This window comes from Glycine max, chromosome 3 (assembly GCF_000004515.6).
Source record: "Glycine max cultivar Williams 82 chromosome 3, Glycine_max_v4.0, whole genome shotgun sequence".
In the NCBI taxonomy this organism is placed as follows: Eukaryota; Viridiplantae; Streptophyta; class Magnoliopsida; order Fabales; family Fabaceae; genus Glycine; species Glycine max.
The window spans coordinates 42,055,562-42,070,151 of NC_016090.4; the positions used below are offsets into that span (position 1 = coordinate 42,055,562).

Here is a 14,590-nt window from a genome sequence, read left to right on the forward strand (position 1 = left end):
AAAAAAGGTAAATAAATTATATTAAAATCTAAAGCAAATATATTATAGATCTATAGTCAGTGAAAAATTAGAATACAATTTAGTAATTTGCAGAATCTGCAGGGATTTGAATAATTAATTAGAATATAACTATTTTTCTTTGCTGATTAGAAGATACCTAATTGGTTGCCTTAAAAAAAGACAAGTAATTTGCTAAAAATAATTAAATAAATATAGTATTCACCTAGTAGTATCATTGAGATAATCAATATTAATAAAAAAAATATCAATTTATCAAATTGGAACTCCCACTCCGTATAAAGCCAATTTAACCTAACTTGCTTTACAAGTCCATATCAATTGGCAATTGGCAATTGGTAATTGGCAACTGGCAATTATTCATTTATTCTTGTATTCGTGTTATTCTTTTTCATTGTTATCACGAAAAAAAGCAAAAAAAAAAAAAAAAGGACTAACGAGAAGAAAGAACCTTCCCCTCACTGTTTATAACAAGTTGTCCATAGCAGTGGCGTTCTCTCTTCCCCTGCGAATCTTTTTCTTCTTCTTCTCTTCAAACCCTAAATCGTGGCCTCGTAAATTAACCACCAAAGTGATCGAACTCAATACCCTAAAAGCCATGGCCCAATCCCATGGATCCATCCTCACTCGATCAGTGTGGTCCTCCAATCTCGAATCGGAGTTCGACTTAATCCGATCCGTCATCGATTCGTTCCCTCTCATCTCGATGGACACCGAGTTCCCCGGTGTCGTCGTGCGTCCCGACGCCGGCGACCCCTCCTTCCGCCACCGCCAACCCGTCGCGCACTACGCCGTACTCAAAGCCAACGTCGACCGCCTCCACCTGATTCAGATCGGCCTTACCCTTTCCGACAACGCCGGAAACCTTCCCACCCTCGGCACCTCCAACGCCTTCATCTGGGAATTCAACTTCAAAGATTTCGACGTCGCGCGTGACGCCCACGCTCACGACTCTGTGGAGTTGCTGCGCCGCCAGGGCATCGATTTCGAGAAGAATCGCGATTTCGGGATTGACTCGTTCCGGTTCGCGGAGCTCATGATGTCGTCCGGTCTGGTCTGCGACGACGCCGTTAGTTGGGTGACTTTTCACAGCGCCTATGATTTCGGATATTTGGTGAAATTGATGACACATCGCACATTGCCAGAAGAATTAAGAGAGTTTCTGCGTCTGGTGAGGGTGTTTTTCGGAGACAGAGTCTTTGATGTGAAGCATTTGATGAGGTTCTGCTCAAACCTGCACGGTGGATTGGACCGTGTTTGTCAGTCGCTGAAGGTGGAACGTGTTATTGGAAAAAGTCATCAGGCTGGTTCTGATAGTTTGCTCACTCTGCACGCGTTTCAGAATATCAGAGAGAATTACTTTGACAAGGCTGACGGACTTGTTCAGTACGCTGGTGTCTTGTATGGTTTGGAGGTTTTCTGAGCTTTCTTATATATGAAATAATAGTAATCAATTTGGCCTAGGTTTCTTTTCTCAGCTTTAAATTGTAAAGCTTACACATTTTCTCTGGCTTATCAATATCCATTAGGAATTATTAATTCTTTGGGTTCTATTTGCACCTGCGAAAGATAGTAATGTATGAGGAGGCAATGCATTTGTTGACTTAGAGCGTGTTAATATATAGAATTAGAGGATAATGTTTTTAAGTTATCAACAGAGTGAAAATTTTCTATCATCCACCTTACCTATACTATTATTTTAGTAAAGTGGTTTTAATATTTAACAGAAATGATTTTGTTCAAAGTTTGCTTGGTTCATGTTCATTGATTCAGTTGCAAAGTGTCGTGCATCTGGCTATTTCCAGTCAAAAGGTAAGGATAAGGGATACCCCTGCCGGTTTCCTCCATTTTGGTTTAGTGTCTATTTGAATGATTTCTGTCATTGGGTTGCAGATATTATATAGTTGAAGATCACAGATTGCATGGTAGGTCGTAAAATTAAGAACCAGTGCTATTTCTGCTATTTTTCATTTGTTGTTTCTTTTGTTACTTTATCTAGCATTCTTACTGTAGGAAAGTTTTCCTTCTCTCTCTGTCCCTCTCACAAGCACACATACACACGTTTAGTTAGTTGGAATGAAGCCAGAATAGGTTTTCAAAAGAGACAATGGCAGAATCTTGCCTTAAGTGATTTGAGTATGTGTGGAGAAGACATGTAGAAGTCTCCAGTCTTATCAATGGAAGATGGCAGAAGGTCCAAATTCCGCCATATAAACACACCATGGCAGCCTATGGTGGCGCCATAGCTGACCTCCTTTCACAATTGTCTATAGCAGTTGGTAAAAAAGCCACCATGCCATTCTGCCATAGCGGCCAATGGCGCCACCATTTAACAACAACGCTCAATAAGGAGAGTTGATTAAATAGTGTAATCCAATCCTTAAAGGCAAAGGAAGACTAAGAAAACTATAGGCGAAACAATTAAGGACTAAAATGATTAATATTTTTGTCTTTAGACATGATTTACAACATATGGCGTTTTTTGATTCATTTAAGTTGGCTTCCCTTAATGGTAAAAGGCTGGGTTGTTGTTGTAGACTTGCTGCTGTATGCATTTACAGTTTACATTAAGCAAAAGTACTGAATGATTGCTGTTAGGCCTAAGCTAAGAGTATTATGGTCCATGATATTATTGGAATATTTATTTGTTGAAAATTAAAGTCTTGGATATTGTATTTATCTAGCTAGAAACTTTCTGAGGATATAAGGGGAAGTGGAGTTTACAATACTAGTACTTCCTAGCTAGTTAGGGGTTTTGTGAGTTGGATACTTGTTTAACTTGGAGAATGTAAGGGGGAAGGAGGCATTCTATTTTGCTATCTGTGAATGAAGAAATCCTTGTGAAAGGAAAAACCCTTGGAAGAGAAGTATCCTTTCTCCTATTTGCTGTCAATGTCACTCAATAAAGTCAGTATTTTGATTTATAACATTTGCTCCAACTCGGATCCTAATTTTGGGTAGAAGGAAAACAATCCCATGGATGGAGATCATTGAGTCAAGAATCATAGACCATGAATCGTTGATGGAATTTCTCAAGAAGGGGCCAGAAAAATCAGTTATCAGGTCTCAGAAATGAAGGTTGAGGGAATTGAAGAGATCAAACAAATGCTTCAGGTTTGATGAAATTGTGCTTCTCATTCTTAAGAACATTTTTTTATGTTCTTGGATTGGTCATAAATCTGAGAACATAAAAAATGTTCTTAAGATAAGGGTAGTGAATAGACTGGGGATGATGAATATAGTAGAAAACCAAGAAATATATTCTTTGACAGAAGATTCTGTTATCCAATTCCAATAGCAGTTTAGATAAAACAAAGGGGAATTTATCTTCCAAGAATTTCATTGCTGGGCAAGGAAGATCAAATTGCCTAATTCAATGGTAACGATCCTTTGGTTGCAAGAATTCATGGTGAAGCCATCAGAGGGGAGGTACTAGAACACGATACAGAATCAGAACCAGATACTAAGATCAACAAGTATGACCGAACAGTAGAGATGGTCATGGTTGGGAATAAGGGTGAAGTAGAAAACTAGAATCTATTACAAAATCGGAACCATATACAAAGATCAACAAGTATGACCAAATGGTAAAGATGATCAAGGACAGGAATACAGGTAGAGGAGAAAAAATGTTGGGAGACAAAGGATGAGGTGCTGTCATGTTTCACAGTTTTGGAGCTTAGTTGTGACTCATGACAAAGAACAAAAGGTGAAGCATCAATGACCTCTGAAACATGGATCTCAAACTGGTCGTTCAAGCCTTTACTGCTGGACAGGATGTATGCATGATTATGAAGCAGAGGCAACCTTGGATCAGGGTTATATGGAGTTTGACTGTGCCGTCACCACCACTGCTGCTGGACACAAGCTCGTAAGTGGTGGCCACTACCTGCAGAGCCACTATGGATGTGCACAAGTGAGATACGATGTGGTTTTGCTGGCATTCTGCCTAAGGAGAATGGAAGAAGGGTAGACATGACATTCTGATATTTGTCTTAATGGGCCAAGCCTAAATGGGTATGAGCTATTGGATTCATCAAGAAGGTATGTATGAATAGTAAATCCTAAAAGATTTAATGGGTCGAGCTCAAGCCCGCATAATTCAGAGAGTACCCACAATCATTCCCTTGTGGTTCCAGCAATATCAAAACAACATTACTTGGTTGCTACCATCAAAGTTGGCCTTTGTAGGTTATCAGGATCTCATATTGGAAATTATAAGGGTCGAGCTATACACCTACTGTGCATGAGGAGTTTTTTTTTATGAAGACATTAAATTGAAAATTTTTGCCCATCCTCCTGTAGCTACAACAACAACAATAATAATAAAAAACCCTTGGAAGTGTTTCCCTTATATTTTGCTTTTCAGATTCCAGCCTAGAGGACAGGAATTTCAGGGGGGGTGGGGGGGAGGTGGTATTGTTAGAGGATACAAGGGAAAGGGGAATTAGCGAGATAAATAAGAGAATGTAAAGGGGAAGGAGGCATTTTATTCTGTTTGTGTAGATTGAAGAGCATTTGCTTTTTTTTTAGAAAAGAGAAATCATTTGAGAAGGAGGAAACCATGGAGAAGGATTTTTTTTGTCCCTCGTATATTTTTGTTCAATTTCACTCGAACAATAAATAGTATTTTGGTTAAAAAAAGGGAAATCCTTTGAGAAGGAGGAAACCCTTAAGAATGTTGTTTTCCCCCTTACTTTGTCTTCCTTAGTTAACTCACCTGACTAACTAATATTCTAAACTCCCCTTCCTCTTATATCCTAACAAAACTTGTACTACTCTCTGCTGCTACTCTTTCGAATGGTCAAATGGCATTATGATTTGACATCAAATTCATCGTGTAAGTTCGTGCTTAACACTGAACTTGAACTGGTTGATGGTAGATAATTAACTTAAAAAGTTTTCAGTACATCTTGAGACATCGAGTATGAGAATGGCTGATAAAGAAGGTTAGACATCGATGTCTGTGGGAACATTAGATGGGATATGGTTAATCAGAAAGTGTTTTTATGTTTAACGTCTGGTTGTATTGTTTGGGGATCCAGTAGGTTAACTAATACATTAACAGGTATCATCTTTCTTATGCTTATGTCCCAATGCAAGTATTGTATCTTTCTTCGTAAAGCTGAGAACCGCGACAGTTCTGGAAGGGCTATTGTTGTGTTAGGCAAGCTGCACTTGTATGGAACTTGACGAACCTTGTATGGATTGAAAATCCGGCTACAGCTTGATTGGACATGATGGGTTGATTTAGATTAAGACTAACTTGCTTTGCATGCATGAATGCTAAGATGAATTTTATATGAATTATGAACTCATACATTCATGTATGGCATAGAAAGGAAACTTGAAAATGATATTAGCATGTCACTTTCAGTGTGGGTCAGCATGTCATAATCAAGCATTCATCAATCCTCATGCTCCATGATGTGTGATAGTGTTCAATATCTATAGCTGCTGGTCCATTGTATTTGTTTTGATACACCCCGACCACGTGATGACATTAGCTTGAGAATGTTTCACGGTCTTTCGCTGTTAAGATAGTAAGATCCTTAACAATGCGTAGCCAAGTGAATGATGAAAACACATAATATACACAAACCGGACGGTTCCGCACCAATGGTTCCTCTGATGTGACATCTTATACAGGAGAAATTTTTTGACACATTTTATGAAATTTATCGTGCTAGACTTAGTTTAGAACCCAACTCAAATTCGGCGTAACCATATTTTCTGACAATCATTTCTGTTTGAATGAGGATGAGTTTGGGAAATGTTTCAAATTCTAGGATTGGGTAATTATAAGGTAAAAATATAAGTCCTCAAAATTGATCGTACAAGTTGCAAATAATAGTATCCATAAAAATTTCGTGAGGTGGTGTGACTGCATATATTTCCCCTTCTTTACTTTTGTTTCATTGCAATGTGGATAGGATTCCATAAATATAATATGATTCATGTTCTTCCATACAGGAGTTGGAAAAAAAGGAGGTCCCCCACTTTTATTTCTGTCGGAATAATATTATAATCTAATCAAAATAAAAGCATAGGCCGAATCAGGGTCCCAGTGCATTCATTACACACACGATTGTCAAGGAAAATGGTAGTAATATCAACCCATGTTCATTAGCAATAGTTTAACCACGTCGAATTGGCATGCCTTGGTCAACCGCATATAAACAAACATACTACACTTAAGCTCCTGAACTGGCTATGGAAAATAATCAATTTCAACTATTTTGATTGTGACGGACCTTTGGAGGTTTTGGAGACACCCAAAACACAATTAAATGAGACGATGAACAAAATAATGAAGAGAAGAAGATCAAAGGCCATTGGTGAAACCTTTGTATATATCTACTGGTCGAATATCAATCAGTTAGTTTATTTCTATGTCTGTGACTGTCTCAAGGGTCTCCATCTACTCTCTGGACCTTTTTTCGTAAGGCACGTGAAGAGAGTTCTATCTTAACCAGTTACACAATATTGTGCATCCCCACATACCACGTGTGTTACATATCATATTTACGAACCAGGTACCTTTTGATTGATTTACTTTGTCTTCCTCCCAGAATTAACCTCCCACTACTTATAAATATCTTTTCTTGTCAACGGCATCTTTGGGCTTTTTTATTTTTGTATTTTTTATTTTCTATAATTAAGAATTTTTTTTTAATGGATAAATTGATATTACATGTTCGAGCAATTGAAAGTATATTTTACTCATTAAATTTTTCCTTCAGTATTTGGGTGATCTAGAGTGGAAACAGCACTTCGAAAGGAGAAGAACTAATGCAGAGTTTTCTATGGCCAAAACTTTTCGTAAAAAAAAAAGGGGATGAACTTACATTGACTAATACAACTATACAAGAGTGTATCTGTTTATGCATTTACTCAATTTGATTTTTTTTAATATTAGTGTCGTGTTAGACTGTGATTTAAGCATAGTTAGTTTTAGCTTTGTTCCGTTATTTAAATTTAGTCTTGTATACAGTTAATTTTCAACTGAGTTTCTATATGCAAAAACTTATTAAATGGGTTCCTATACATACAAATATTTTCAGTTTGGTTCTTGCTGTTAGGACGCTATCTCTAACGATCTTACATTGACCATTAACTCTCTTGTGTGCTTTTACTTAGTGCATTCTTAATTTAATCCATATAAATGACGAATGTGTAAGGGATTTAACAATGTTTTTTTCTTTAAAAAAAAGAGAGGAGTTAACAGTGACATCTGACAATGACTAAACTAAAAACATTTATACGTATAGAAACTAAATTAATAAATTTGATGTATAAGGATCAAATTGAAAAATCACGATGCATGTAGTGACTAAATTATATGTTTAACCATTTTTTTCATGTGAAGAAATCTTGTCTTGCTTTCACTAATTAAATTTTTTGCACCATGAAAAATACGTAGCACTCCAAATGTTACTAGTACTTTATATTTGAAGTACATGAATGATGTGTGTTAAGTCGATTAATATTTAGTAAATTTCTAAAGTTTTGAATAATATAACAAGCATTTGCAATAAAAAAATATATAAGGATTGATGATTAAGATTATGTTGTGCAAGAAATTTTAAGTAGTTTGGTTCGAAAACTTGTTTGATTATTTGGTAAATAATTTTTTTTAATCATTTTTAGTAGTTTTTGATATTTTTTAAAATACTACTTGAAGTAGCATCTTTAAAATGCACTTTTAGTTTCTAATTTTATATATATATATATATATATATATATATATATATATATATATATATATATTTTATCTTCAATATATATATTTTTATATTTTTTAAATAAATGACAATTTTATTTTATTTTTGCTATTTTATACTTTTTAATTATTTTAATAATTAATTTTATCGAATAAATTAATTTTTTAACTTTTGACTTCCGGTTACTTTTTTTATTTAGCTTGCATTTAATTTTGTCCAAGATAACTTAAGTGATTATAATTATGATGGTCATGGTTATGCATATTAGTTTCTAACAAATAATTGAATAAGTAATTTTATATTATATTTTTACATGGCCAAAGTTTTATATTTATTTATTTCTTGATATAATTTTTCAGTTTTTTTTATAGAGTCTTATTTGTATAGTCTTTATCGAAGAAGAAATAAATATTTTTTTCTTACAAAGTCTTATCAAGTGAAAATCAGAAAATGTCATGTAACCTCTAGAATCCTAAAATTTAATTGTCAGAACTTGATGAAATGCGTGCACCACTCCTCCTTCCCGCGCAAAATATATGGGTTGTTGAACCGTTTGATTTCTGTGTGGGAGTTTACATTAAATGTGGTCATAAATGAGATGTGTAATAGATTCAAAGAATTGGTTGATAAGGGAGGAAAAATAGGGCTGAATTTTTATCCGAAATCTAAAGCGGCACACGGCTGAATTTTTTTTCCGTTTTGTTTTTTCCAATTATACGTGGTTGAAATAGTTTTTAGAAATATGTTATTTGTGAGAAGTTTAAATTTTTTTAATTTTCTTTAAAAATATGTTTTTAATTAAAAAATATATATATATTAGTATCTACACTTGGAGCATTGATTAAAAGACTAAAAGAAATTTTTTAAAATATATAAAATTATATTACTCATAATTTTTATTTACGTTATTATATGATCTTCACAATAATTACATTGATTCCTTAGTTATAAATTAATCACTTTCCTTTTAGTTTCTTTTATGCACATATGCGTATATAAAACTCATTATAAAGAATTAAATATTTTTTTTACTGAAAAATATTTTTTATATGGTCTCTTAAAGTGAATTTCGGTGTAAGTTATCCTCTTTGTTTCTTTTTATTTGTCTTTTAAAATTTTTATTTAGAAATCAAGAAATATTATATTTTTTTATTCTAATAAAATATTTGTTGGATTTCCTATTTTATCCTATTCTATAATAAATGCATATGTGAGTTAATTAAACATTAAGTGAAAAATATGATTTTAATTTATAATTGATTAATTAAGGTGATTTTAAATTTTGCGAATAACAAGCAAATAAAAATATTTATTTTAAAGAAACAGAGAACATCGAGAGTTCACATGTAACAAAGAGCGAGGAAGGATGAAAAAGAGGTGTTAAGTAAGACTTTAACAGGTCCGGTGAAGAAAGAATTAGCTTGTTAATAATTAAAAAATATTGAATTATCTTTACCCAAAAAAATGAATTATTATGTACACCACAAAAAATATAAAATCCAAAAATGCATAACTATTAATTAGAAACTAAACTATGTTTTTATTTTTTAATTTGAACCAACTTACTAGCTAAATGTATTGTTATCATTTAGCTATAGTTATTCAAATGATTAAGAGATGAAAATTAAAAATATTTGTAATAAAAACAAAAATAATTATTTAACAATTGTTTGTTGCATTAAAAATGTAAAAGTTATTTGAAAATACAAACCCTGTGCACTAAAGAAAATCTTAACAAACCGTAAATTATAAAGAGAAATAGAAATATTTCCTATTAAAATAATAACTATTTTTTATGTAAACTATTTTTTTTAAAACTCGGTTTGAATCAACCATGAATAAAGATAATCTTAATATCGTTACGTTTAAGATACTGGTTCTAAATGGCGACCCTTTCATGAGAGACATTCGATCCAAAAATTAAGGTTTGAAGCCTTCATTATACGAGGTATGATCATTAAAATCTTTGGGGCCCCTAAATCAATTGTTATACAACTAGTTTATGATATTATGGGTATGGTGGTACCTTATTAAAATACTGTAATTATTTATTAAAATACTGTAATAAGTGTAATATAATTATATTTGAAAATATAATTAACTTGTTACGGACAATAGGTAAAAGTTTGCAGCTGTTATCAGTAACGTGTGTTATTCACTACAAGATGTTACAGTCATAATTTTAAAATTACGATCAGCAACCATAATTAGGACCATAGTATGTTTTGGAGATTTTTACAATTTATTTATTGGGACTGTAGGTTTGTATTTATTTGCAATTTCAGAGTTTTTGAAGCTAGCCTTGACAATATCGGCATCATCCCCGATTGGGGAAGTGACTATGAGGCAAATATTGTAATCCTAAAGCAAATTAATAAAAGGAAATATTTTCTTAATATATTTTATATCAACTTCAGATTAAATAATATTATTTTATAATTTAAATCCGATAAGTTTGAAAATGATGATGCAATAAACAAATTAGTTTTAATTCCTTTAATAGTGAAACGCAGAGCTTAGTTGTGAGGATAACATGGTTTATTTGAAAAAAAGAGAAAAAGAAAAATGTGATGATAGAGTGAGGTGAGGGAAGCAGTCCTTTAAAATCTTCCCCCCACATTAATGCCTCCATTTTAGTTCCTTTTCCTCTTTAATTCATTCATTTCTCTGCAATCCCATGGGCAAGAAAATGAAGCTCCCTTCCCTACTACACAACAAACCCTCTTCTTCTTCTTGGCCCTGCCACCAACCGCGAACCCTCTCTTTCCGAACCCAAAACGACGCCGCATTCAAAACCATCAACGCCGCTTACTTGGACACGCTGGAGAGCTCCGAAACTTCCTTCTTCACAGTCTCCCCTGACTCCGGAAGCTTCTCAACTGCCTCAGAACAAGATTCTAGAAGACCCCACTCACTAGACTCCGTCATTCGCGGCTTGCGTTCCGACCGCTTATTCTTCGAGCCAGACGAGACAAGCTCCATATTAGAGGCCAAACCACCACCACCACCACCACCACCACCATCACCACCACCACCACCAACAACAACAACAACGTTGCCGTTCAAAGACAGCGTTGTCATGTCCGTGGACTCTCAGGACCCTTACGTCGATTTCCGCAGGTCCATGGAGGAGATGGTGGAGGCGCAGTGCGTCAAGGACTGGGAGGGTCTCCAAGAGCTTCTGTGTTGGTATTTGAAAGTCAATGGAAAAACCAACCATGGCTATATTGTTGGCGCTTTCGTCGATTTATTGGTCGCTTCTTCTTCTTCTTCTTCCTCTTCCTCTTTCTCGGTTTCTTCTTCTTCTAATAATAATAACAACTCCCAAATAGTATCTCCTTCTTCCCCTTTATCTTTTTATAGCTCTTCTCTCTCTTCCTCTTGCAGCACTCGCTGTGTTTCTTGTTTGGAAGCTGAGGTCGTCGAGGTTCATAATGATATAGCCACTAGTACTCCTACTTCTTCTTTCTTGTTACAACAAGTTAGGGAAGACCAGCCATCATCTTCTTCTTCTTCCTATTTGAATTAAATATTACTTTTTTTTTTATTTGAACCTAAGGGAAATCAGTTATTTTTAATTGTAATATTTGTTCTGTATTATATACTTAGTAGTTTATAATTAGTAGTTGCATTTTTGTTTCATATATGGCGCGCGAGCTTCCATGGCTCTGTTAATGGAGGAAATTAATACTGCAACCGTACGTGAGAGAGAGAGAGAGAGAGAGAGATTGTCAATTTTTGTTTCCTTTATCCCATGGGAAGCCAACAAGGAGTAAAAATTTCTATATTTGTCTTGAATTAGATTATGCTTACAAGATTTGTAAAGTCATTATCTCTTGTCAATCTATGTATATGTGGCTAAATGACATCAAATCCGATCTATATATTGCTTTCGTTGAGATAAGACATAGACACTCTCTTTCTCAATCTGAACATACTTTCTTCTGGCAAATATAACGTTGTTTATAGTAATTAATTAATGTATGTACAGTGGTAAAAAAAACGAGGTAAGTTGGTTAGGTTTGGTTTGCTTCAACGGCATTCTACAAATTTATGACACACTGTTCCATGCGGGTTTCAAACCAAGCCTCCTCAGCTGAATATGATTAGAAAATGTTACAAAATATTATCAATATACTCTCATCTTAATTTTTAATTTAAACTTTTTATTTATTATTTTTGAATCAATATAAAACTCTCCTCATCACTTAGCAGGAACAGTAATTAAATTTGGCAAAAGTAATGCAGAGTAGAAACAAATTTCAGACACCAAAAAATACATATTTACTAATCGAGTCATCGAATTTAAAATTTGTTTGCATTGAAAATGATTGATTCCTTTTAAATTTGTTTGCATTAAAAAATGAACTTACATTTATTAAATATTTTAATTATGATAAACGTTTTCAATAGAAAATCATCTTATTTCATCAGACAATATTTCAATAACATTGGTTAATATTTATTAAAAAAAAAAGTACGTATAAATCAATGTATCTAACATGACTGAATGAACTGTTATGCAATGCATCCCATATATACACGTGTAGTGAAATATCCACCATAGGATCCATTGCACTTGGGGTTCATCAGACCTGACATGGTGAAGGGAGATCAGACCCGTTAGTTTTTGAATTAGGCAGTCATTATCAAATGATGGGTACAAAGCCAGCGCAGAATTTTGGCGTGGTCCTGCTGAACTCATATCTGTGTGCCTGCACCAAGCTGCATTATCATGGTGTTTGGCCAGAGAAAACTGAGAACATCACTTGTATTGTATGTATACTTATCTACAAATCATATGCTTGTGTTGGAAAACATTGTCTTTATATGCCTCTTTGTATTATACGTGCAAATTTTTGAATATAATGTAATAATTCGTGTTTTCGAATCCAATATTAGCTGCCTGCAAGATTCGAAAAGGGTACAAATTAAAACCTTTCATTTAACTTTGCAAAGGCTAAAATAAATAAATTATTCAGTTCAAGCTGTGTATTTGAAAAATTCATGTTCTCACAATAAATGTATTATCTTTTTTTTTTTTTTGGATGTAACTTGGTAGGACATCTTAATCCCTAATAAACCACCTAACAGCACAAAAGAACTTAGATCGTTGTCACTCACTTTCAAGAATACTAGTGGTTGTTAGAAAAAACAAGAGAGGTGACATGGTGACATGTTGAGGATGAAGAGAATGTCAAGAATGCACCTCAGTCTATCATCCCTAACGAATTGAATTAATAGTAACAAATGAAAAATCTTATGTTAAATCCGGGTACTACGTACACAAGTCACTCTCCTCAACATTGGTCCCAACCTTCTCGAAATGGTAAAAAGAAAATAGAGAAAGACGAGCATTATTGTTGGACTTCACAAATAGGCAAGTTGTAATCAAGTCATCAACTGTCCTTTTTATAAGTTAAAAATAATATATACCAAAAACTTTAAAAAAAAAATTAAAAGAAAAGTAACCACGAATTCTTTTTTACTTTTAAAAAATAGCAAATATTCATTAGTAGCAAATGTTCAAAAATAATGATTAAGAAACTAAAAATAATCCATTATATAAAATATAAAAATAATTAATACTTCTATCTTAGATGATTAAAATATTTAATAAAAAAATTAAATATACATTAACAATTATTTAAAATATAATACTCGTTAATTGTATCTTTACGAATATGATTCTTTTGCTTGTGTGGGTGCGCTTTGTTTTCGAGGGAGGGAGGAGGAGAGGGTTTGTAGCTAGCTAGCAATGATCGTTATACAAATTAGAAAACAAAATCCATATTGATGTTTGATTATTTAATAATAAATATATTAAATTAATTCTTACAATTATAAGTATTATTTACTTTAAGGTTATTTTATATAAACTTCTTATCAAATATTTATAATAACATAAATATATATTTTTTATCAGTAAGAATTAACTTATGTATTTTAATTTTAAAAATTCTCAAATTTATCTTCTTTAAAAGTTAAAATACATAATTTAATGAAAAAAAATGTTTTATCTAGTTTATTTTGATATAAATATTTGTGAAAAATATTTAAATTGGACATTAATCTTTGAGATTATAAAAATATCAGTTTAGTTCCTGAAACCTTAAATATAAGTTATTTTAACTCTTATTATTATAATTTTAGAGATTAAAACACATTTTATTTGATAATATTAAGAATCAAACTAATTATTTTTTAATCATTTGAAAAACTAAATAACATTTTTTTTATAATTTCAAGAATTAAATTAATTGGAACTTATGGCATTAAAAAATAATATAATATAATATATCATTCTTACTTAATTAAGGTTTATTTTATAATTGGATCTGTAACAATGACATTACTTGCCGTGAACTAATAAAAGATTCCATATGCTGTTGCTAACTTGTTATTATTCAGTGAAATGTCACTTCAAAAACCTATAATGGCATTCAATATAAACACATGTATGGATATACTTCTCATGTTTATTATATGATTTTTTTTTTTACATACATGGTGCTGGTGTATTGGGTTGGGCATCTTTTCGTAATCAAAAACAGAAAAATGAGGAAAATACGTATTAAAAAAAACAAAAGTGGCCGCTCTTTATTTATAAAAAAAATCAAATGGTTGGGATGTTTAAGTGGGATTCTGATTATCTTCACTTATCGATCACCGATAAGAGACCAAGAAAATCGAAGCCTTTGCCTCAGACTTACTAGATATTGATGAGAAGGATTGGGACCAATTTATAGGAGACAAACTTTGCACTAGTAGTAATAGGTTTGTTAACTATAAATCTATAATTAACTAATAATACTAATAGGTTGCTAAATCCCCAAACTCTCATGTCT

The 14,590-nt window shown here is 32.9% G+C and overlaps 2 protein-coding genes across 2 annotated transcripts; both read left to right on the forward strand.

Annotated features, from left to right (window-relative positions):
• Positions 1-337: 337 nt before the first annotated feature.
• LOC100790027 (probable CCR4-associated factor 1 homolog 11) lies at positions 338-1,621 on the forward strand. The gene has a single exon (XM_026127907.2). The coding sequence runs from the start codon at positions 617-619 to the stop codon at positions 1,439-1,441; it is 825 nt and encodes a 274-aa protein (XP_025983692.1). The 5' UTR covers positions 338-616; the 3' UTR covers positions 1,442-1,621.
• Positions 1,622-10,274: 8,653 nt separating this feature from the next.
• Positions 10,275-11,646, forward strand: LOC100803791 (transcription repressor OFP13). The gene has a single exon (XM_006577029.4). The coding sequence runs from the start codon at positions 10,420-10,422 to the stop codon at positions 11,269-11,271; it is 852 nt and encodes a 283-aa protein (XP_006577092.1). The 5' UTR covers positions 10,275-10,419; the 3' UTR covers positions 11,272-11,646.
• The last annotated feature ends 2,944 nt before the right edge of the window (positions 11,647-14,590 follow it).

Bases quoted from the DNA above. Each gene is read 5' to 3' on its own strand.
- LOC100790027 (XM_026127907.2), top strand. From the start codon at position 617: ATGGCCCAATCCCATGGATCCATCCTCACTCGATCAGTGTGGTCCTCC.
- LOC100803791 (XM_006577029.4), top strand. From the start codon at position 10,420: ATGGGCAAGAAAATGAAGCTCCCTTCCCTACTACACAACAAACCCTCT.